The sequence below is a fragment of the Grus americana genome, chromosome 2 (genome assembly GCF_028858705.1).
Source record: "Grus americana isolate bGruAme1 chromosome 2, bGruAme1.mat, whole genome shotgun sequence".
In the NCBI taxonomy this organism is placed as follows: Eukaryota; Metazoa; Chordata; class Aves; order Gruiformes; family Gruidae; genus Grus; species Grus americana.
The window spans coordinates 125977865-126000186 of record NC_072853.1 but is presented as its reverse complement, the minus strand read 5'-3'; the positions used below and the strand labels follow the sequence as shown (position 1 = coordinate 126000186).

Sequence of the window (22322 nt, the reverse complement as noted above, 5' to 3'; positions counted from 1 at the left end):
AAAAAAGTAAACATGAATGCGTAGAAGTAAAGACACAAATGTATTTAATTTGTTTCATACTAGAAACTAAGCAAACAAGGTACATTTTTAGAATCAAATACAAATTCCATTAATATTTGTAATATACTCCAAACACTTTCTTGCCCAGTCCAAATGTAACACATTTAATTCTGTGAAGAAAGTTAAATGGAAGTTGGAAAATGTATGTATAACACCATTTAAGTTAATACTGATATTGAAAAAAATTAAACTGAAATAAAATGAAAGAAATTTGGGAAAAGAGAAAATCCAGAGAAATCTTAGTAAATTAATTTCTACTGATCTCAAGGAATTGTATCCATTCTCTTCAGTTTTGTAATTTTTCTTATAATTTTTCATTTAAAAGATAAAATTGTTATACAAGTCTGGAAGTCAACAGAACAATAATGAAGAAGCAGCAGCTTTTCTTCTATAAAACTATTAAGGATGAAGAATGCTCTATCTTCCTTTTCCTTTTTTTCCCCTCTACACCAGGAAGAAGAAGCCTTATCTTTATTTAAAACAGTCATTAGTGAAGAGAGGATTCATATACATGGATTTGAGCGCATGCATTCATTATTTACTACACTGAACAATACTCTTGCTGGTTATTGTGAGGTACTGTTATATTAAGTCCAGCACAAAAGAATTTTATCTGCAGGAAGCCAGTAAGAATTCCAGAATCCTGCATAGGGATTGCAAAGAGAGATTTTTGTGACTCCAGTCTTGCAAAGTTCTCCATATAAGCAAGCAGTCTGCTGCAAAGACAGAAGTTACTACTTAGTTTCTACTGTTTCAATATAAAATTAAGCACACTTCATAGAGCTCCACAGAACAAGGCCTTATTTTAAGGAAAAAAAAAAAAAAAAAGTCCTCCTCATCAACAGTAGTTTTAATATTGTGTCAAGAGATAACATTAAAATGCTTCGTGGGAACTACAGCAAATTAAGTTGAACCTACCTTTCTGCTAGGCTAGTCAGAGCAAGGAGGGCACCCAAAAGCACATTGCTGTCTCTGGCAGATAACAAATTTACTAAGGTCTGGAAAATGAAGCATGAAGCAAGATAAATAAATATAAATTATATTCTTTTCTTTTACAACTCAAACACATATAGAGTTATTTATTGAAAAGTCAAAATTAAGATACCAAATCCTTACACAATACACTAAAAGTCTTATGTAGATTTAAAGTACACTTTAAGTACACTTAAATATACACTTAAAATCTTAGAATACACCCAGTCTTAGGACAAGCAAGGACTGCTAAAGCATCTGCCTAATTTAATATACCATTGTAAAAATCTGTTCCTGTGTAAAGCACTTCAGAACTCTAAATCAAGGCCTCTTGAAGCAAAAAGTTAATTTTCATCTTATATTTAAACAATGCAGTATGTAATTTAAGGCCCTACATATATTCTGTTAATGATTTATATCAAAGTAAATTTCATATTTGTCTTGATTCTCTAAAAATATGTTGTCTGATACTATCTGACTGCAATTGCCAATGTTTTACTGCAGCATAATAGAATCAAAAGCACTAGTGATACTGATCTTGATCTCTACTGCTTCTCAGTTTGGCCGCAAATCAGCAATGGTCAAGTACAGACCCTTAGACTGATGGTAATGTATAGCAAGGAATGTCTAGGTTGTCACTGTCTAGGTTGACACTGTTCCATTTAGACACAGAATATTTGATAAGTGAAAAATCATAGCAGAAATTTATATTAAAAATATAAATTAAAATATACTTATATTAAAAAATTACATAAAACAATTTATATCATAGTAACATGTAGCTCAGGACAGTGTAAATATGAATACTAATTTTTATATGAATGAGTTTAGTCCAAACATTTAGGACCTATTTATCTCAAACAATCGATATCCATGCATCAGGCCAATTAACTCATATACAAGAAATAATTTTTATGATACTACTAATACAGCTATAAAACACAGAGCTGAGATTATCTTACTTTACAAGCTTGACAAGGTAAGGAATTTACTCCCAACTAGATCAAATCTGAAAAGCATAAGTCATTCAGTTAAGTAGCTAATTGGTTATAATTAGCAATTTTATAAAGCACTTACTTTATGTGCTCCACTTGCTATAACCCATTCTCTTTGATCTTTAACAGCAGCAAGCTTTTGGAAAATGTCTATGGAACAAAGAAAGTCACATAAATTGAAGCTTTACCACCACTGAATATTTTTCATTTTACTAACCAGATAATAAAGCAAAACAGTGGATAAGTTCTTTGAACCATGACTCTTCTTTGAACATTCTACTCTATTATTTCAGTGCATAAAGAGGTATTAATTTCTTAAGGAAATATTATTTACGTCCAAAACCAAGATGTGCTTCTCCACAGCGATTTCAGTTCTTATCTGTGTGATGATGCCTGCAATGCATCTAGAAATATCTTACTTAACAACTATCTCAAGTATTTTAAACATCTTAAGCCTCACATGAAAAGTTGTAAGTGCCCTTATCATTTACGTTAGCAGCTATAACACTTACATGTCATGTTGACCAACTTGTCTACATTATGGTGCTCTTCTCCGTAATCAAGATAGCCATTTGCTACCATTTCCATGTACTACAAGTAGGGAGAAAAAAAGTAAAGGATACCATTACAAATAAAATTTTAAGAATTCATAAACCTAGAGTGTTATGCATAGAAATAGCCTGTAGGTGGTGCATCTGATTCACAAAAAGAGTATGTCTGCAACATTCCACATACTTTTGCTGTAAAACTTGTCAGGGAACAGAAGATATCTTGGAAGTATAAGAATTCAAAAAGCAAGTGTAAAATTCCACAAGAGGAAAATCCACTGAAGACTATCAGATACAACGACCCTACTTCTGGGGCCAAAATTCCCTTCTTTGCAAGCTGCTAGAGGTTAATAAGAGTTTTCTGGGGAGTTATCACTTCATGTTTCGGCTCTCAAACTTTTCCCTCAGCATCTACTGTTGGTGACTGTTTGGAACAGCCAGATGGATCTTCAGTCCACATAGCTGACAAGCTCAGACTCTGTAAAACCTACACAATTGCAGGGGGAGATCTTGGGTTTGAGTTTTGTTTTGGGGTTGGTTTTTTTTTTTTTTTTGGTTGGGGGTGGGGTTGGTGGGGTGTTGGCCATAGCCAACTGGTGGGAAATGGTGGTCAATCTTTTTTAATAACCCTAATAACTATGCAGTCAAACATATTTTTCCAGGAAATGAGAATTATCACAAGGATATCATGTTTGTTAGTATACAAAATCATGATATGATTCTTGGCAACACTTATCTATTAGTCTTACGTATGGTGGCATTTTGAAATTTCCAGAACTCCGCATAGGGAAACTACAGCAGCTTCAAGCAGATGGTACAGAGAGGCTAGAACTACAGTAGTAGCAGCACATAATTTAGAAAGAAAATTCACATGAGGAGGACACTACTATGCAAAGTAATATTGGTAATAGTAATTTTATTAGTGTTTTCTACTAAAACACCCCCAAACACCTTAAAACAAGAACAGGTTTTTTTCTGAAACTGCCCCCCTCCAGAAAAATTGAAATTAGTGCCACCCTCCAAAAAGGGTGGATTTTTGAAAGTCTCAGCTATAACTTTTTTCAAACTGCATTTCGGAGTGCTTGAAACCCATTTAACACCTAATTTTATCTCACTGCAAAGGACACAAAAGGCTAAGGTCCCCAGAAGTTCAGAAATCATAAAAATTGTATCTCATGAATTTTTAAGTTCTCTATGCCAGCAACACATGCATAGTAAAAATCATCAATTATACAATTTGGATTCCTGCCACTGAGGACTCCACTTGCAGATGTTGCCAATGTCTCAGCAGGCCAGTGTACTTTGCACTGTGCAAGCTCCTCGAAAAGCATGGCTAAGCATTAATGACATGTGACACTGGAAAACGCCAAGCAGTTCCTGTGGAAACCCTACCCATTAGAAACTAATAAACTTTAACTCCTGCAACTTTGGGGATGTTTCAAACAGGTGATTGTCTGACCAAAGGGCTCGTAGCATGCTATTGGTTCTGTGAAATACAAGTTGCTCCATAAATATTAATGAGTGATGACTGCATTCTAGAAAGATACTTTTGTTATAAAAATTCTCTTTTTTTTCCTCAAAAGAAAACTCCCAACAATTTCAAAGATATTCAAGATATGTCATATCTCACTGCTAAATTGGCACTGACGAACAAGTATTAAAAGCCCAGGAGTAAAGTAGTATTAACACAGAGCAATAACAATAAAGCAGTCAGTTATCAATAATGTTTTTTAATGCAGAAGTACTATAGTCCCCAAATTTAAATCCGTTCAACATTCTGTCACTATGCTTTTACCTTTGAAAAGTCATTTGCTACAGTTCAAGGTGACTTAACTCATCTTCCCTTGAAAGTCTACAGTTTCTTTTGACTGAACCAATCGTGGTGACTTTTCTAATCCTTCTCCCACTTCAGGAGGTGTATGTTAAGCCTTCTAACTAAAAGTCCTGGGTTAAATGCTGCTAGATTATAAGGAAAGTAGCTTTATGCACTAATGAAAAAACACCACACCGACTGCTGATGTGCAAAGAGAGGAACAGATTTGTTTCTTTCCATAAACCAAGAATATATATACACTGCTCTTTACAGTGTATTTCATTCTAATCATAATAAACTGACATGCAACATAATGGACAAAGGTACTCTGAGGAATCCTACCTGAGACAGATTTTCAATCCCACCCAAGCTGTGGAACATTTCCTAAAATAAAATAAAATAAAAGAAGAGTCAAAATACAGAAAACACTAGAATAAGAGAACACTAGGAAATAAACGCTCTGTTTGTTATGAATGTTGAGAAACCTTAACTCCAGTGGTCGAAGTCAATGGATTCTGGAGATGCTTAGCACCTTCAGAGTTCAGAATTACTTATAAAGTAATAAATAAAGTAGATAAAGAAAAACACAGAAGTGAAATTTTAAAGGTTCTAAAACTGGAAAAACAGCATAAGCTTTGGAACACATAGAAAAGAAATACAAAAAACCAAATATTTTAACAGATGTCTGAGGCTTAGTCCTATGAATAACAACTATAATAGCCAGAATAAAATTAAAAGCTAGGTTTTTGTAGTTCAGAGCATTGGGCTGCTATGAGGAATAGGCAGCTTTCAGTTTTCTTCACTTATTATATTATGGGAATTTTACATATCTATATGGTAAAGTCAAGTACAGAGCCTAGGGCTCAGGGCAATGACCAAGCCGTCTGTTATGGAGAATTACAGGTTCTTTGTTAGGGTTAGCAACAACAGATGCTACATAAGAAATATCAGAAATAGAGCAAGTTATGCAGTAACAATGCAAATTCACTCTTGGAATCTGTTTGCAAATCACATCTTCACATATAGAAATATAGGTACGTACATATAATAAGTACGCATTCATAAGAATGCACGTTTTTATACACGTGTACTAACACAGCTCCTATGTATGATACTTACATGCATTCTCTCATCCAAGAAGAAACAGTATTTTGACATACTGACCTGATAGCATGGATCCCTTATTAGTAATCTCAGGCAGATTAATACTCTAAGAAAATGAATGGATGGAGCTTGATTAACCCAGTCCCTGTAAAAGAAATATTCAAAACATAAATGAAGTATAATAAAAAAGTGTTAAAACATTTAGATAAAACACTTGGATTTAAGAAACAATCGACTAGAAGATTAGTGACCTACAACAGCTCTACAACATCCTATACTATAGAACTTTTAATACCATTTATACTTAAACATTGTAACAGCTTTAAATAAATTGATTTCATGATATGAACACTGCCAGCCATTACTTTTTATCACTGAACTGATGCAGGAAAGTACATGCTTATCTCTAAGCACAAACTGATCATACTTTGATACAAACTTACTTTAGTGTTTGGATCAAGGCCTAAAGGGCAAATCACTGAGAAACCACATATCAAACTTCAGTGCACAAAATACACTTACATAAAAATATTTAAAAAACCACATGGGTGCTACAGAAGTAAAATCGCTAGATTTGAAATAATTTTTGAATGGTCATAGTCTATCCTGGGATTTAAGAACTCTGATACCATTAGAATAATTTGTTATTTAGTTTAAATGTTTTTGATATAGGATTATACTTCCAAATAGAACTTCCTCTTTTATATTTCTCCATACGATTCCCCAGCACAAGACTTGGCAGAAAACACAACTCAGATTTACACAAAGCATCCAGGGGCAGTAATCCTGCACAAAATACCAGTAATGGAATCACTGCTTCCATTGTCTGTTGAAGGTATATATCCCCATTTTCCTATTTAAAAAAGACCTAAAATTGGACATCTTTGCAGTGAGGTTGGGTTTTTTTTGTTGTTGTTGTTTTAACTGAAAGGACAGAATCTGTAATATCTGGGCAAGTTTCCAAGGAATGAAAGAAGTCTATGAGACGTGGCAGTTCTCTTCCCTTTTTATCATTTGCAGTTGGGAACGACACCAATAGCTAAAAATATTTTGATAAAAATAAATGTTTTACAAATAGATACTAACAAAAATCTCAGCCCTTCTATGCTAATATTCTGCCCAAAGTAATACTATGTTTCATTATGCTTCCATAATTGGCCACTTAACTTTCATGGAAAGAAAACAGCAACCATATGCTGGTAAGAAAAATTTGTAGGTCAGATTTTAAACTGTCCTCAAGATCATTACCACGGTGGTTCTAAAAAGTTATTCTTTCAAAAAGCTTTCACTCTTGACAGAAATTAGTTTCCTTAACGGAGCAACACATCTGTCACATTTCCAAACAGGGACAGTAATTCTCTGACCCTGGTTAACGTTTGAGAGCCTCTTCTACTATAGTTACAATACACATTACTAGATACCCTAGTGTATATGCAGCATATGCCAGCAAGATATTTTCTGCCTGCTTAGTTACACTCCTCATCCAAACTGCTTAAGCTAAGCTAATCACAGCTTTCTTATCAACAGAACTACCTCCAACCAGCACTTCTGCTGACACACTGATGCCAGTAAGTGGGTGTGATTTTTTCTTGCACCCAAAACTAGATAATTATGCCAGCAAAAGTATGTAATGCAGATGAGTGTGACTGTTTTTAAGGCTCTGACACAATGCAATGGCAGTAGTTCCAAAGAGAGGACACCATCACAGCCATAGTAAAATATTTATAAAGGGCAACTAAATCACCTTGTAACTGCACTTACCTTATGGGGTTTATATACCTACTAATATATACTTGTTTCATTAATCTTATCTGGTGCTTTCATTTTTAATATAAAGCTGGTTTTGCTATATCATCATCATCATCAAGTACCGAAGAAAACAAAGATCAAAATGTGAGCTAGGTATGGCACAATGTATAAATAGAACTCAGGAAGACACAACACAAGTTATTCTTAGATTTTTGGCAAATGAAGCTGAGCCACTGACATCCCACTGGTGGGTACTTAGATGATAAAGTTCACTTGCAAAAAAAGAGGTACTAGATTACAAATCACATAAATGATCTGCCTTAAACTCACTGCTATTTAAATAATCAAAGATGAGATCCCTAGTTCCCTAGTTAGTTCTGAAAAAGGGTCTAAGCAAACTATGTGATTTTTTTGGTGGGTTTTAGGTACTTCTGTAAATTCTAGCAGTTGCACATTAATACCTTTAAATGCTCTAAGATTCTTCCTTTAAGCTTCTGTACAACTTAAGATTTTTCAGAAAATGTACTTGGGCTTTAAAAAGGAAAAAAACAACACCACACTGCAGTGGTGTATAGCAATAGAAATCCTGAAAAACACATTTTTTTCTTTTTTTTTCTTTTTTTTTCAGAAAATATCTTTTTGTATCTCCCTCTTTTTTTTTTTTTTTAAGGTCTTGCACTTCTTCCTCTCTCAGATGACAGCAGCATAACAAAGAGTTTTCCCTCTCTAATCCTGCTATACACATGAATAGAAATAAATATGAATAGTAGCATAAACTCATCTGAATTTTATGTAAGCCACTGACCTTTCTATATATAGGCAGCAGTCCATAAAATACAAGTACAATCAGTAAAATAAAAACAAAATTAGAAAAGCAAACCATAGATTACAGACAGCAGTTATGAACAAATTATCAAGGAAACACAGCAGATGTTATGATTTTGGTCATCCAAATTTTGTCATGTACCCAGGACTTCCTTCTTCCATCCCACTAACCCAAGCATTCGGTCTTCAAAGCTGATACAGAAGTGATTGTTTAAAACTGAGATTATGCAGAGATGTGAAGCTGGTAGTTTCCACACAGAGGTCTATTGTTGAAACATATATGCCATATATATTGTTGAAACAATATGAAACATTATCCATGCATCTTGGTTCTTCACTTAATGCAAGAAAGATGGACCCTCCTTGGATATGAATATGTTCAATATACTGACCTGCAGTTAAGTCTGTTCTTAACTAAAGCTGTAAAGATCTCTTGGAACAGCCTGTGTTTGGGATGTTTGCTAAAATTTCTCTCATTCTTGTAGGTCACACTAGTAAGGAAAAAAAGAAAAATGCTGAATTGCTGATTATCTTGCCACAACATAATTTTAGATTGCCAAAACTTAACATTAACAAGAAAAAATTAAGAAATGTCATATCAGCAGTTACAATGGAATAACACATCTTCAGATTTCCAGACATTAACAGCATGGAAGAATAGTTGCTCTCATGCATAATTTGGGACTATTATAATGGTATAATAAAAGCTTTCCAAATAAAGAAACCATTACTTTCTTTAAATTGACTATATTAACTCTGAACAGTACACTGTGTTGAGTAGGAGCATGTGTCTGAAACTTACAAAGGCAGGAACATTCACAGTTAGATTTAGAAAGTTAAAAATATATCATTCATATTATGGATAGTGGGTTAACATGAAAGTACAAGTAACAGCCATAAGTACAAATATAAATGCCTTCAACACTTCAGGAAGCTTAGGATACATAAAGATATCCAGAGATACAACACAGTGTCATCATATTAGCTTTTTTTTTTTACCTAAAGTTTTCTAGCTCAACAGCTTCTGTTGATTCTTGCCATTGACCATGGGGGTTTTGTTCATTGCTTTTGACATTTCGCCAAGCTCTTGTCACACTGGTTTGACCACTTTGAAAATGTATAGCTGGAAGCTAAGGAGTAAAGGGATAGTACTCATGAGTCAAACACTGCATTTCAAGTTTTATAAGAATGTTATCAAGTAGAAGTACCTTTCTCAAGTTCTGACTTGAACCTATAATCTGCCATTATAAAACATACATGAACCCCACGCAAAACAAAACTGATGTGGTAGAAAAATGATGTAAAGCAAGGCTGGAAAACAAGTACATGGAGATATATAAAATGTGAAGAACGGTGTCTTTTAAAATTTATAATAATAAAGCTGAACAGAATCTGAAACACACACTCATTATCTATGCTCCTTACCTGTCCCACTTCTACAATTGCACAGCCTTCATCTTCTTTTTAGGCTGTAGAATTCACATGTCTCAGCTTCCTCCTCAGAAGCAATTCCATGCCTCTCTCCTGGAAGGGAGTGCATAACTCCTATCTCACATGGATGATTCCCTAAGTCATTTTGTCGTATCTTTTTACAGAATAGAAAGGGAAAAATTGTTCTGGCATTCCAAGGACTCACACCCATCATCATGTGTTGGTTTTCTTTGCTTCAAATGGCAAACACAAGATTCACTAAGTGACTTGAGGTGAAGGAGATTTCACTGTGTCCTATAAGTTTCATGCGTTGATATTTATGCCCTGAAGATTTTTAGCTGAAGTGTTATTCTCCAGAGACAAATTGTTTATGTTTAAAATGCTGATTTTTTATTTTATTTTATATTCTTTACCACTCTTCGTGTTGTAAGTAATACATCTCTAAGCCTACCCTCTCGTGACATTGTGGAATGGCATGGAAAAAAAAAATCTGGCTACTTGACTATATCCAACAACAATAATAAAAAAAAAGATTAATTTAAAAAAAGCAACACCACATCCACTACACAGGATTGCACTAACATGTTTAATCACAATGGAATACAATATCCTAAGTATCTGCCACAAACCATAATCACCAGTTCTACAGCCTGTTTAATAGTTATTGAAAAAGAATAGTTATTGAAAAATACCTGTTTGTTGCTTGACTGAACATTTAAGAGAGACTGAAGTCTTTTAAGATCAGAATAATCCCTAGGATAAAACACAATAGCATAAATATATGTGTTAATAGTTACATGAAAGTACTTTTGTAAGAGTAAAGAAGGTCAACAAGCAACAATGCTACTGACAGAAAATAAAGTTTTCCAGTGTTGCCTAGTGTCCCCATTTTGTACAGAGAACAATTTATAGCTGCTCCAGAATGCCTTAAATCAACAAAGGTGTAAATAAACTTTGTGACCAGAGTAACAGTTGTCATGTTTATACTGCATTTCAAATTAAGGCATTCTGCTTTGGCAGCTAGTGCAAATTCCACATGGGTCCTGCTGAAGTTCAAAGAAAGATGTCAGATACTATACCTCATAGAGATTCCATGAGGTTTTTTGCCTGTTGCTTTTTCCGTGCTCTTCAACTTTTTTTCCTGATCAGGCATTGTGTATCACTGTTATCAGATGGCTAAAAACTCATTTCCTTAAAAATAGATAGATAGAATTATATCATCGCACCAAGAGCAACAAATACTTACTTAGAGAACTAACTGATAAAATTTTAAGAAAAACACAGCTCTACCATTTTCTCAACATAAACCAGAGGCATTATATGAGGATATCCTTCGGAATTCCAGATTTTAACAAGAAACTAATTTACCTAACATACAGAAAACTTATTTTCCCAATACATGGGTAGATAATATTGGCTGTCTTGCTATTACACTTCATTTTTATTGAGGTTTTTCCTCTTTTTGCATATTATTACCATTATTTCTCACCATGGATTACCTATTTATGTTACAGCATTGCTTACAGGCTGACATCAAGGTTGTATCATACAAGCTGTTGTGCAGACAACAGAGACTATAATGGCTTTATCATCTAACTAAACAAGACAGATGAAGAGTAGAAAAAGGAGGTCTCTGACAAATAAATGAGATGTATACATCATGCAGTCTACCAAAGAACCACAGAAATTTTCAGTAGTTTGGAATCTGGGTCTTCTGAAAGCCTTGTACCTATAGTGCCCAGCTTTTCTTGCAGTAGGAGACACAACTTATTTCCATAGATAAGCCCAGCTGTATAGCCTGGCCTCATCAGGGCCATCACTGCATATTAGATCCACTGCAGACAAACCTTCAGTCCGTAGGTCTGACCTCTCACAAAAGCATTTCATTTGTTTACTGAAAATCTTACAAAGCCCTAGAAAGAGACAGAAAGACATAGAAAGAGAACGGTCAAGAGGAATCTCTTGCTGCCACAAAAGCAATTACATTGATGCAGATCCTGCTCTAAGTAAAAAAAGGACAGTCAGGAGCAGGCTGGGGCTGAAGAATTATCCCAGACAACTGCATACAGCTGCAGCATATTGGTAGAGCACCTCTGATTTTAAAAAAATTAGGATATGATACTAGTCTGATCCTTTCTACCCATTTTACTATTCACTAAGCATGGACTGTTTGGATGTTCCCTTTGGTGTCTCTGTAATAGGATTTTCCATAAGAAATATGATAGCCTCCTTTTCTCTTTGTGCAGTGTAGAATTGCTCTGCTATTGATTTTTATTCCTCATCCTCTAAAGGCAAAGAAGAAGAAAACCTGGCAGGAAATAAAAGCATCACAAACTACCAGAAGCTGCTGCTTCCCAACTGAAAATCAGAGTTATTTTCCCAATTATGCATTCTTGCATCAGACACAGAAGTACCCAAAATGCAACTGCTGACAGTATGAACTCATGCACTGTATTAACTCACTCTAGTAAGTGGCCTGTAAGCCCAGGTCATCCATTTCTATTCTTTTGGACAAGCCTACCACCAGGCCCCCACAGAGAATGATTGATCTGGATCCCCAGGAAAGTCCCCCTCTCTCCTCCACACATCCACTCAACAGGGTTATTAAAACACTTCTATCGTACCAGTTACCATCAGGGAATGAATATAAACAGGATCTGTTCCACCAATCAGCAAACAAAATTCCTGAATTCAGATTAAAGCAAATGAAGTTAGTTTAATTCATTTATTTCCTTTGCTTTAAAAGCAGTAAAAGAGAAGCCAAGTACATTGCTAGGCATGGTTAAGAATCCTCACGAGTAAGAACTTTCACGTATTGTTTTCGTGATATTGGTATTTTATATCCTCCCCCCCATACCCCAATCCATTTGGCATATTACTGAGGCACAACATGATGTAATCACCTCACATTTGCACACTAAGAAATACTGCGAAACTCACAAATTATCAACTTGTGTACAAGTATGTGTGTACAAAGAACAGATTTCAACCAATTAAAGAATCGCCAAATAAAACCACACACAAAACAACTTGTCTACGAGCAAATATAGTTAAATATTAAAATTTTCAGCATCCCATTTTAAAAAAGTAATCCTGGGGTCAAACCTCTAAACCATAAGCAGCAGGATTCCCAGTATGGCTAGGATTTCATCCAAAATTGTTAGGTCTTTGTGATTATTTACAAAATCTTACAACTGTAGACCAACCTTGCTTTAGGGCTACCAGTCCAATGCATTTGCTGTTTGCAGTAGCTTAGTAAAGATGAGACAGAGTAACAGCTAACTAATATTTTAAAGGTTCTTTGCCATTATAGATCCAAATGTCCCTGTACAAAATTGAACCTGACAAACATCAAGCCAAATTCCCTTCACTGCTGTCTGAGAACGAAGGGATGTGGCTCACCCAGGGATGCAGCCCTCACTCAGCTCTGAGGACTCATCCTGAGGCTACCTCTCTGTTTCCTAGAGGCCACTAAGCCAGCACAAGTCACTAAGCACTTCAACAAAAAGAGGCAAGCCCTGGCCACAAACTGATCCTGCACAACCTCTTTGGTCTGCCAGCACAGCACCGCCATAGGTACACAGCTCACTGGATTGGGAAACATATAATCTCTCCTCCTTTAACCCTGATTACCTTACAGCTTGTCCTCAAGTACTTCTGCTGTACAAGGGCAGGGACAATATGCAGAAAAGAGCATTTATCCATGCAGCTTAAAGTGTTGTGCCCTTCAGCTTTACTACAGAGATAAACCAATTAACAGGCAGCTGCTGGTGAAAATGACTGCCCCTTCTCTCCTTCCCAGCCTCAGCCACTCACCTCCACTTCTTCAACTTATTTGACACAAACCTGAGCCAATTTAGAGCTAAACAGATAAAAAACCCATATATTTCTCTTTGTACAATTAGTTTTCTACCAATTTAGCTCGCTGTTGCAGTGGCCTGATGAGTATCTCTGCTGACAAGGCAGGGGGCAGGAATGCACAGCTGTAAATAGAAAGAGAAGAGCAGAAAACCCTTTCATCAGTAGCCAGTCATTAAATAAGGTAGGTGTATTAGCACCACACCCCGAGTGACGGGTAGACAAAAGGAAACAACCCTGTTTCCCTTGAATCAGCCATAAACCTGAGAGAAAACAGACATTAAATATTTCCTTACCTATTCTCACAGTTATTTAACTTTCTTGAAATCACCAAGTAAGTTCCCACCCCTGTGTGTCATCTTTACTCCTGCCAGCAGAAATTTCCATGGAGCCAGGCTATTAACTATCCTCATAACTATTCCCCAGCTATTAAGCCAGCCCCATGAGTAATGTATAAGAAACAAACCAAACACCACTCGCATTTCACTTTGTCCCAGAAGATTGAGATCAGACAGCTCTTTAAAAGAACAGAAACATATTAAAAGGAAAATGTCTTTACAGCATAGAGTCTTATTCAATTCCATTTAAAACAATGAAATGAGAGCAATATTATCTAATTCGTTTTAACTGGGAATAATTACATTTTATTAGTTTTGTTAATTCAATTACATAGGAAGAGAGATGCATTCTGATAGCACTGGCATGCAGGATAGGACAAGAAATGCTCCAAGAACCCTGTCAGAAATGAAAGAATTCACATGATGAGAAATGGGAGACAAAGGAATTACCACCCCAGACTTGATCTGTGGCCCAGTCTAGTATCTGTCTCGGATGACCCAAGCACATAAAGCTTCAGAAAGTGAAAAAAAAAAAACCCAAATAAATGAAAACACAAAGACATGTTGGAGGGTAAATCTACCACCACAAATGACAGTGTAATAATTAGAAACTCTCTTAAACAAAAAGATGTCTTACATTCTTTATAATCTTTATTAGCAATAACTACTGGATAAGGATAGTTTGCAAGCCAACTAGTTGCTTGATTTACCCTTGAACTCCTTTCTTAACCACTCCAGTGGCTGAGTTCCACTATCTAATTATACACAGAAGGTTAACTGGCTTAAACTGGATAAAGAAGCAGTAGATACATTATATCTTGGCTTTAGTAAGACTTTTGATGCTGTTGCTAGATAGGAATGTGTCTAATAACATAAGCTGGGTGTGAGGTCAGATGAAAATTCACTTCTTAAAACAGCAATTATCAATATATTATTTTCAAAATAGAAATGGTAAAGGAAGCATAAAAGGTGGCAAAAAGTTCTCCTTCTCCAGTCAGATGAAACCAAAGGGAATTCCAGACCGCTTCCCCTCTTGTTCTCAAAGAGCACAGCAGTCAGCCCATGCCTAGGACATTCTACACTGATGAACCCATAAAGACAATGTTTGAAGAATATTTCTTACGCATTTTATTTACTCAATATGGAAATCTGCATGTTTGCTATTACATGAAAACTTTCATATGCAAATATTTACCTCAAATGTTATTTTGTTTAATAACTTCTATGAAGGTTCTATGAAGGTTAACTAGGATACAATACCAGGTTCCTGTTTTTCCAACAAATAGAAATATTCAAACCACTGCTGGTTTGGCGATTTGGGGGGGTGGTGTTTGCTTTCCCTCTGCACCACCCCCATTCCAGTGGAGCCATAAATGGCCAGGCCTATTCTCAGATTCCTGGACCCATGCAATGCAAATCTCTGGGCTATTTTCCAGGTCATAACTTTTATCTGTAGATTCTGCCTAAATCTACCCTGTTAATTCATCCTCTCTGCCCTTGCTACCAGGCAGACCTTTTTAGGGAACTGTACTGCTACGACTTAGAGCCTTCAGGAATCACGAGAGATTGTTTGAAGTCTTCTGAAGGCTCAGAGCTGGTAAAGGTGCAGGGCTGGGGAAGATGTCATTAGGATTGAGGGAGGGATGGGGGCAGAGTAACCCTTATTTTAGATGCATTACTCCTAGTTTGTTAGGCGAGATCCTGGGCTGAGACGCACTCTCTCTCAAGCTGGCAGGAGGCACGCTGCTCAGACTGGGCTTCATTTAGAAGCACAGAGATTCCCTAGAGTTTTCACATCTTATTCATGACTAAGCAAGCCTGGCTCAGCCCTTGATCTTTTTGAAGTGTTTTATACCGAGCCGCATGTTTACGTACATTCCTAAAAGCTAACATTATCTTTCGACTTTTTCAACACCACGTTGGAAACTTTTACCTCTCCATGACTTAGTTATACCATGGCTGGAGTAGGTGGTGATCATCCGGTAACTCTCTGACAAACCGTGACACGCTGAGAAGACAGCAGCCTAGTTTTGTAACCTATTTCGTTCGCTCCCCTCCGTGGACGGCGGGGCTATCTGCTCCCGCTGCGAGCCCTTCTGAGGCCGGTGTGGGGGAGCGGGCTAACAGCCGCTGCTCCCCGCAGCGGAGGCCGACGGTGCTCGCCTCCCGCCCCGCGGCCCCTGAGGCGGCTGCGCCCGCCGGGCGATTTCTGCTGGGGCGGCTTGCGCCGCGCGTGCCCCCCTCCTCCCCCCGCCCTGTCCCACTCACGTCTCAGCGCGCGCTCGCCCCCACGCAGCCTCTGCTCCGCTTCTGGCTCCGGGAACGCTCCATCCGCAAGAAACAGAACCCCGCCCCGCGACCAATCCCGTCCCATCTTCTTCGAAAAGAGCTGGGCTCGCCAGCCAATCGCAAGCCGCCGTACTCTGCGGCGCCCGGGCACCCTAGCGACCGCCGCCGCCGGGGGCCGTTGCCATGGGCACGGGGACGCCGGTGCGAGCGGCCCTCACACCCTCACTGCCCCCCTCCCCCCGGCTGCATAAAAACCCAGAAAAAGCCATAAAATATAGTTCAGTAGATTTTTATTGCTTTTACCAACTTTCTGAAACATTACAAAAGATAATTTTATTCTAGTTAAAACAACAAAGGCTGGATCTTTCACATTAAAGACAAGTCTGAGAGTTGTGTTTTCTGTATAAACTGAGTATTCATTCTACATTTGGAATAACATTTTCATTTGCTTTGGATTTTGTTAGAAAATAAGAAAACGTTGTAATTAGAAAAGCAGTCATAAAAAATTCGAACCGTACAGTATGTGATCACATTTCAAATAATCAGTATTAAAATCAAAAGTGTAGTTCAGCTACAAGATGCCAAACCTTGGAAGACACCTTTGCTCAGGGAGTATCAGCAACAATAGAAAGAAAAATATTACAAATTATGTGTCTTGCCAATAAAATCATTTAGAAAAGTACTGATTTTCAATTTTCATTATTCTCATTATTCCAAATAAACGTCAACAGATACTAAATTCAATATGAAAGTGTCTTTAGATTAACTTCAATGCCAACTAAGAAGTCCTACAAGTTTTCACTAAAAAAGTTACAAAATAAAATCGACTTAAAATTACTAAGCAATTTATTTATAGCACTACTTTTACACCGACTCAAAGCTGTGTGCCTCTAGGCTTAAAATTTGCTGTAAAATAAATTACTGTTGGTATAAACAAAGTATTTCACACATTTGTACTGTACTTGATAATCAATTTGACCTAGATGAGTAATTAAAACATTACTAATCATATAAAGCAAGAACACTAAAATCATGGTGGTGCTCATCTAAACAGACTACATTTGTGAACTGAAAATCACGAACCACATATTTTATGATTTACAGAACAGATGTACAAGACGACCCTTTAAAATGGTGCAGGCTCCGCCACATTACACCTAGTTGTTGTGACAGATACATTTTACAGCCTGTCGAACCTGCCTTTGCAAAGGGCACGACTTAGGAAGCTACCATATAAAGACAGAGATGCAGGTGAAGCAAACGGCTAACTTATGGGAGAACTTTCATTAAATGTAGAAAAAAACCCCCCAAAATAGCCAAGACATTTGGTTGAACCCCCCCCCCACCAGGGCACCAAATTCTACCCTATCAGGTTTTAGGATGACAAACTTGGCAATTTGGAACATTTTGCTGAATAATCAGATATTATGTTATAGCTGCAAAATTAACCTAGGAAGAAAGTGTCATTAACTTGGGCATATGTAAACAGAATGAAAAGTGTGTCATTGTAATACATATTAAAATACTAAGAATGAGTTTTGTAGAATATAATTTAAACACCAGCTGCATTTTAAGTGAAATATTTTAAATGATAATTTAAATGGAGTGGTCAAAATTAAGACCTACACTTTACGTAAACATTCATATTTATAAATAAATTAGAAAAAGAAAAGAAAAACAGAGGGGAGAAAAAAGGAAAAAAAAAAAGAGGGACTTCCTGAGATGGCTCTGCAGCCAGATACACAGTAGCACTAAGCCCCATTCCGGGAAACCAAGGCATCTAAAAAAAAGTGCAGGGCTGTTTACTTTCCTCTAACTGTTGGAATGGAAATACATTGGTGTCATTTTTACAGGGCTTAACCCCTGTGAAAAAAAACAATCAGTGCACAGTAATTATCACTGCCCTTTTGCATCCATTAAGGCAAAACGTATATCTACATACAGTAAGCTACATCCTTAGCTGTTTTACTTTAATACTATGCGTGATTTTAAAGCAGAGGTGTAAAGTGAGCAGCGAATCACTTAATAGATTATCAATGGGGTTTTATGCACTTAATACCAGATCTTCTTCTATTCATATGGAAAAAGTGCAAGCATAACATGCTACTGACCAAGAACACTGGAGCTAACGGTCACTGTAAACTGCTTTGCAAGTCATGGTATTTCTGGCACCCATTAAAATATCTACACAATTAAAACTAAATAAATACTGTGATTAGACTTGTGGGGCTTTGGTTTTGTTTCCTTTTAACTTTACTAGAAAAATACCCACTTCCTGTAATATTGACCAAAACTTAACCCTTCTGAAGTAGAAGCCAGATACAAGATGTGCAGCACCAGGGACCCCTGATTTCCAGCATTAAAGAGTTTAAAAAAAAATATCTAAGAGGCTTATAATAATTTTTTGGGTCCTTGGAAATTGTTGCAGGTCTGTGAACATGAAGTGTAAAATACTACTGGGAGGACTAGTACAAAAGTCATGTATTGTGGATAACGCCATGTCAACTGCCCAAAACAGCCTCCCTCTGATTCAGCAATAGCTACTTAGTAGTCAACAACTGACATGCCGATGTGTACCTATGTATTTATATTTTTTTAAATAATGCAGAAAGTTTTGGGAAACCATCTGCTATACTTTCACTATTATCTCAGTTTGACTAGAAGGAAAACATGGCTATTTTCTGAAGGAGCACATACTCAAGCTAAGGCACAAGCTACACTATTACTTAAGAATAAAGGAACATCTATACAGGTCATTACACAGTATTAGTCAAATTGGTAATGCAGACCTCTTTTGCTTTTCCACTGACCTGAGCCTTTGTTATGCCAGTTTGGATAGCATTATTCATATTGCTGTGGACTATGACTTACTTACTTTAAACTGTCTTCTCAGAATTCAGCCAAATGAAAAAAAGAAAAAAACCCCCAAGATTATTTAATTACATTTAAAGGGAACGAAAACAGTCCATGTAACTTAAATGCTATTTTTAAGTGTTTCTATTTATTCCCACTGATTGCTTTATTTTTGTAATACACAGTTGTCTTCTCTCCAAATGACACTTTGCTGAAGACCACCAGAATTCCACCTCAAGTGGTATTTTCAGATGAACTCTACCCTCCTCCAAAATTCTGCTCCTTCTGCAGTTGTTGAGAATTTTACCACATGGTCCATGGTAAAACTCCCAACTTTGCTAAAAGCAGAATTAAGCAAACAGCATCTTCTAATTTTAAATGAGCATGGATTCTAATTAAAGCCATTGCAATACATCCAGAAAGGGCTGGTGGCAATTCAGAATGTAAAGAGATCATTTCAGGAGTTAAAGCAAAAAAACTAAGGCATATGAGGCAAAAAAAATATTCATAATGAAAACTGCGCAGGTAACTGATCAAGACTTTCATTTATACATAAAATTCTCATTATTTCAAATATTATAATGCTAAACACTAGAACTTGAAAATGTAAATGCACTGACTGCATCTTCATCAGTGAGCCCCAAAAAATCCCATTTACTTTAAGAAATGAATATTTACTTTTTCAATTCATATTACATGATAAAAATTTATACTAATTAAAATAAATAAAATGTTTAAAAATAAGTTGGTGTGCTATCATATATGCCCTTTACAATGGAGAGGATCAGAACTGTACACACAAATACCACAAGCAATTTGCAATCCATAAAATAATACTGATCATAAACCTATTACAGAATTAAACTACAGCTAATGTAATCAAATACACAGTAAATTTAAAAATTAAGCAAGAAATATTTGATGAGGACATGAAATACTCTAAAGTTTCAGTCTTAGAGCTGAGCAAATCAGACTCCGAAAGTTGACAGAAAAATGTAAGTAAAAACAGGAACAAAAGAATTTGAAAGTACTAGTGTGGTAAGTATGTATAACTTCCTATCAACCAAATTGCTGTCTGTAAATCAAATTTATATTGTGTAAACATGGAGTGTCCAGAATGGCAAATACTGACTTTGGATTGTAACTACAATGACTGGACTCGTACTGCTACTGGACAATAATGAAAAATCAAGAGTGAATTTAAAAAAAAAAAAGAAGCAGAACAGGGTATTTATGGATATTTTAACGATTAACTAATCACCTGACCTAGGGCTCTAGGCCACTTCTGTAAAATAGGAGAGACAGAATCCAGAAAACACTAGCACGTAGTGGAGACATAAAACACAGTAGTTCTTGTCGACAGCACATTAATATTTGTTCTATGAAATCACAAAAAAAAGTATACCCTGCAAAAACAAGCAGTAATTGCCTGCATGGAAAACAAACTTCTGTAGCACACATTATAAACAGAGGTATTGCAAAATTTTAAGCGATGTGGACCAGTAATCATCAGAAAACGCTGATTTAACTTTTCTGCACATATTGATTATTGAAAATAATATGGATTCATTACAATCTTCCTATTTAAAAATGAAAATAAAATTTCCAATAAAATAAATAGCTGAAGTGTGATTACCACTCATCTTATTTGTAGGAAAATCTTCTCATTATGCAAGCATATCTACAGTGCCCTAAACAATGGCAGAATTAAATACAGGTTGCTCCTTAAATTGGAAATCACACTTCAATGGTATAATATCCTACAGTGATATATGTACACACACAAATAGACGCAATTCCCCTTGGTTCTATAAAGATGTCTCAGCATCCACGTATTTCACAACAGATGAATCTTCCACATTTATTTTCACACTTTCTGGTTTTTCAGGGCTGTTTGAAAGCAAAGAGGAAAATGTAAAGTTTCGTTCGTTTTAGTAAAGGTTAACTTTCAAACATTTTATACTTAACAATGACATTTAAAGTATTTATGTAAGGATACTTTTATGATGATGCATTTCTATTAGATTCTAGTAATAGTTAACTACTATTCACAGGAACAGTACAAGCTTAAAGAAAGAAATCACCAAGATCTCATCTAGAAATACCATTTCCAGTCCCACTGCTTTTATTGATTCTATTGATTTGAAATTGTTTTGCAAAACATCTTTTCAGAAAAAAACCCCAACAATCAACCACCCACAGCAAGATGGAGCTGTACCAACTTCTAGCTGCCTGAAAACCAAATCTAAAAATTTTAGTTCTTCTGGAAAGAGAAATACAGGTCTGCATCTCTTCAAGCCTTGAAGACTAGTCAATGACTATCAGTAATGAGCCAGAAGCATCCACTAATTCTGTAACAGGTTTCTCAGAACTTAGCATGACAGAAAATAAACAAAATACAAGGGGATACTGACACACATACTCTGTTATCTATCTTACTGACAGTCTACCTCATGTGGTACTTAAATTTAAAAAAATATTTAAAACATTAATTGAAATATTTAAAAATGTTTAAACAATACAGGCTGAAGATTTACTGAGAATGGTGCCTGCATTAATGAGTCTCTTCAGCTTTTCCTATTAAAATACCTCCAAGTTCTCTCCTTGTCTCCTTCTTCACCCTTGGTTGACCTACTGTCTGGGCAAAACGAAGCGTATTGCCATGCCTAGTTTGGAGCAATGCACACGCTAAGTAAACAGATGGTATACAAGTGCTAAGCGGTCAGTCACTACTGCTGTTTCCATGATGCAAGCTAAAGAGTACCCGATAGTTTGGACGATTACGTATGAACACTCCCTCACCACCACCTCTTCCACCGAGATGTAATTTTACACAAAACTTGACAATTTTGTACCTCTGAAACATATCTTCCTTTGACAGATTTGGCTGAATCAACCAAAAGAGGATGCATGTACAGACAGCAGGATCGCATAAGCTTAGTTTTCCGAATCAACCAGGCCAATTCTTCCCTCTTTCCTACATAAAAACTACTAAGCAATAGTTGCACTGTGATGGAACAGTCCACAAAAAACAGTCCATACAAATTACAAGCCTTTCAGGCACTTAGAGATATTCTACATGAATATTCAGGATTTGGGTTGTTCCCCTTGACAGATTCAGCCAGATGGGGAAGAAACTAGGATCGAATAGCAGAACGATTTATTGCATATAGACTTTTTTGTCTGATGGAGAGCTCGTTGAGAAAGAGGCTCCTGACCATCACGAAAGATACATGTCAGCTTACAGGAAATGTTTGTAGCACCAAGGACTCCTAACCTGTCCAGAACTTCATTCAAGTGTATTTCATATCCAGTGAAGATAGTATTTGAGCCAGGTTTAATTTTTAGAGATTAAAATTGAGCTGAGGAAAAAAAACAACCAACACGCAAAACCAGGGGCAGATCCTAGGGTAGCATAAAGCAACAACGGAAGTGCTGGGCTTACCGTTTATTCCCACTGGCATCTGTAACGTTCAGGATCAAACAA

General features: G+C 36.4%; 2 protein-coding genes across 19 annotated transcripts in view; both read right to left on the bottom strand.

Annotated features, from left to right (window-relative positions):
- Positions 1–16014, bottom strand: part of NEK10 (NIMA related kinase 10) — a 107322-nt gene extending 91308 nt beyond the window's left edge. For 8 of the 10 annotated variants that reach the window (XR_008576055.1, XM_054818118.1, XM_054818124.1 and 5 more), the window contains exons 1-11: positions 15962–16013; positions 11227–11410; positions 10577–10688; positions 10190–10250; positions 9066–9196; positions 8459–8557; positions 5553–5637; positions 4731–4772; positions 2540–2618; positions 2110–2177; positions 979–1058 (exon numbers count right to left, since the gene is read on the bottom strand). Coding sequence is in view for 9 of the 10 variants with exons in the window: in XM_054818118.1 (XP_054674093.1) it covers positions 979–1058; positions 2110–2177; positions 2540–2618; positions 4731–4772; positions 5553–5637; positions 8459–8557; positions 9066–9196; positions 10190–10250; positions 10577–10650 (719 nt within the window). In the remaining variant the exon portion in view is untranslated. Of the gene's footprint in view, positions 1–978; positions 1059–2109; positions 2178–2539; positions 2619–4730; positions 4773–5552; positions 5638–8458; positions 8558–9065; positions 9197–10189; positions 10251–10576; positions 10689–11226; positions 11411–12703; positions 12798–15961 lie in introns of those variants that run through there. The other 2 variants (XM_054818120.1, XM_054818119.1) reach the window with 2 other exon arrangements.
- A 249-nt stretch (positions 16015–16263) lies between these two features.
- Positions 16264–22322, bottom strand: part of SLC4A7 (solute carrier family 4 member 7) — a 101295-nt gene continuing 95236 nt past the window's right edge. For all 9 annotated transcript variants that reach the window (XM_054814697.1, XM_054814698.1, XM_054814703.1 and 6 more), the window contains one exon: positions 16264–20725. In XM_054814697.1, coding sequence (XP_054670672.1) covers positions 20644–20725 — 82 coding nt within the window. In that variant the 3' untranslated portion in view covers positions 16264–20643. The remainder of the gene's footprint in view (positions 20726–22322) is intronic.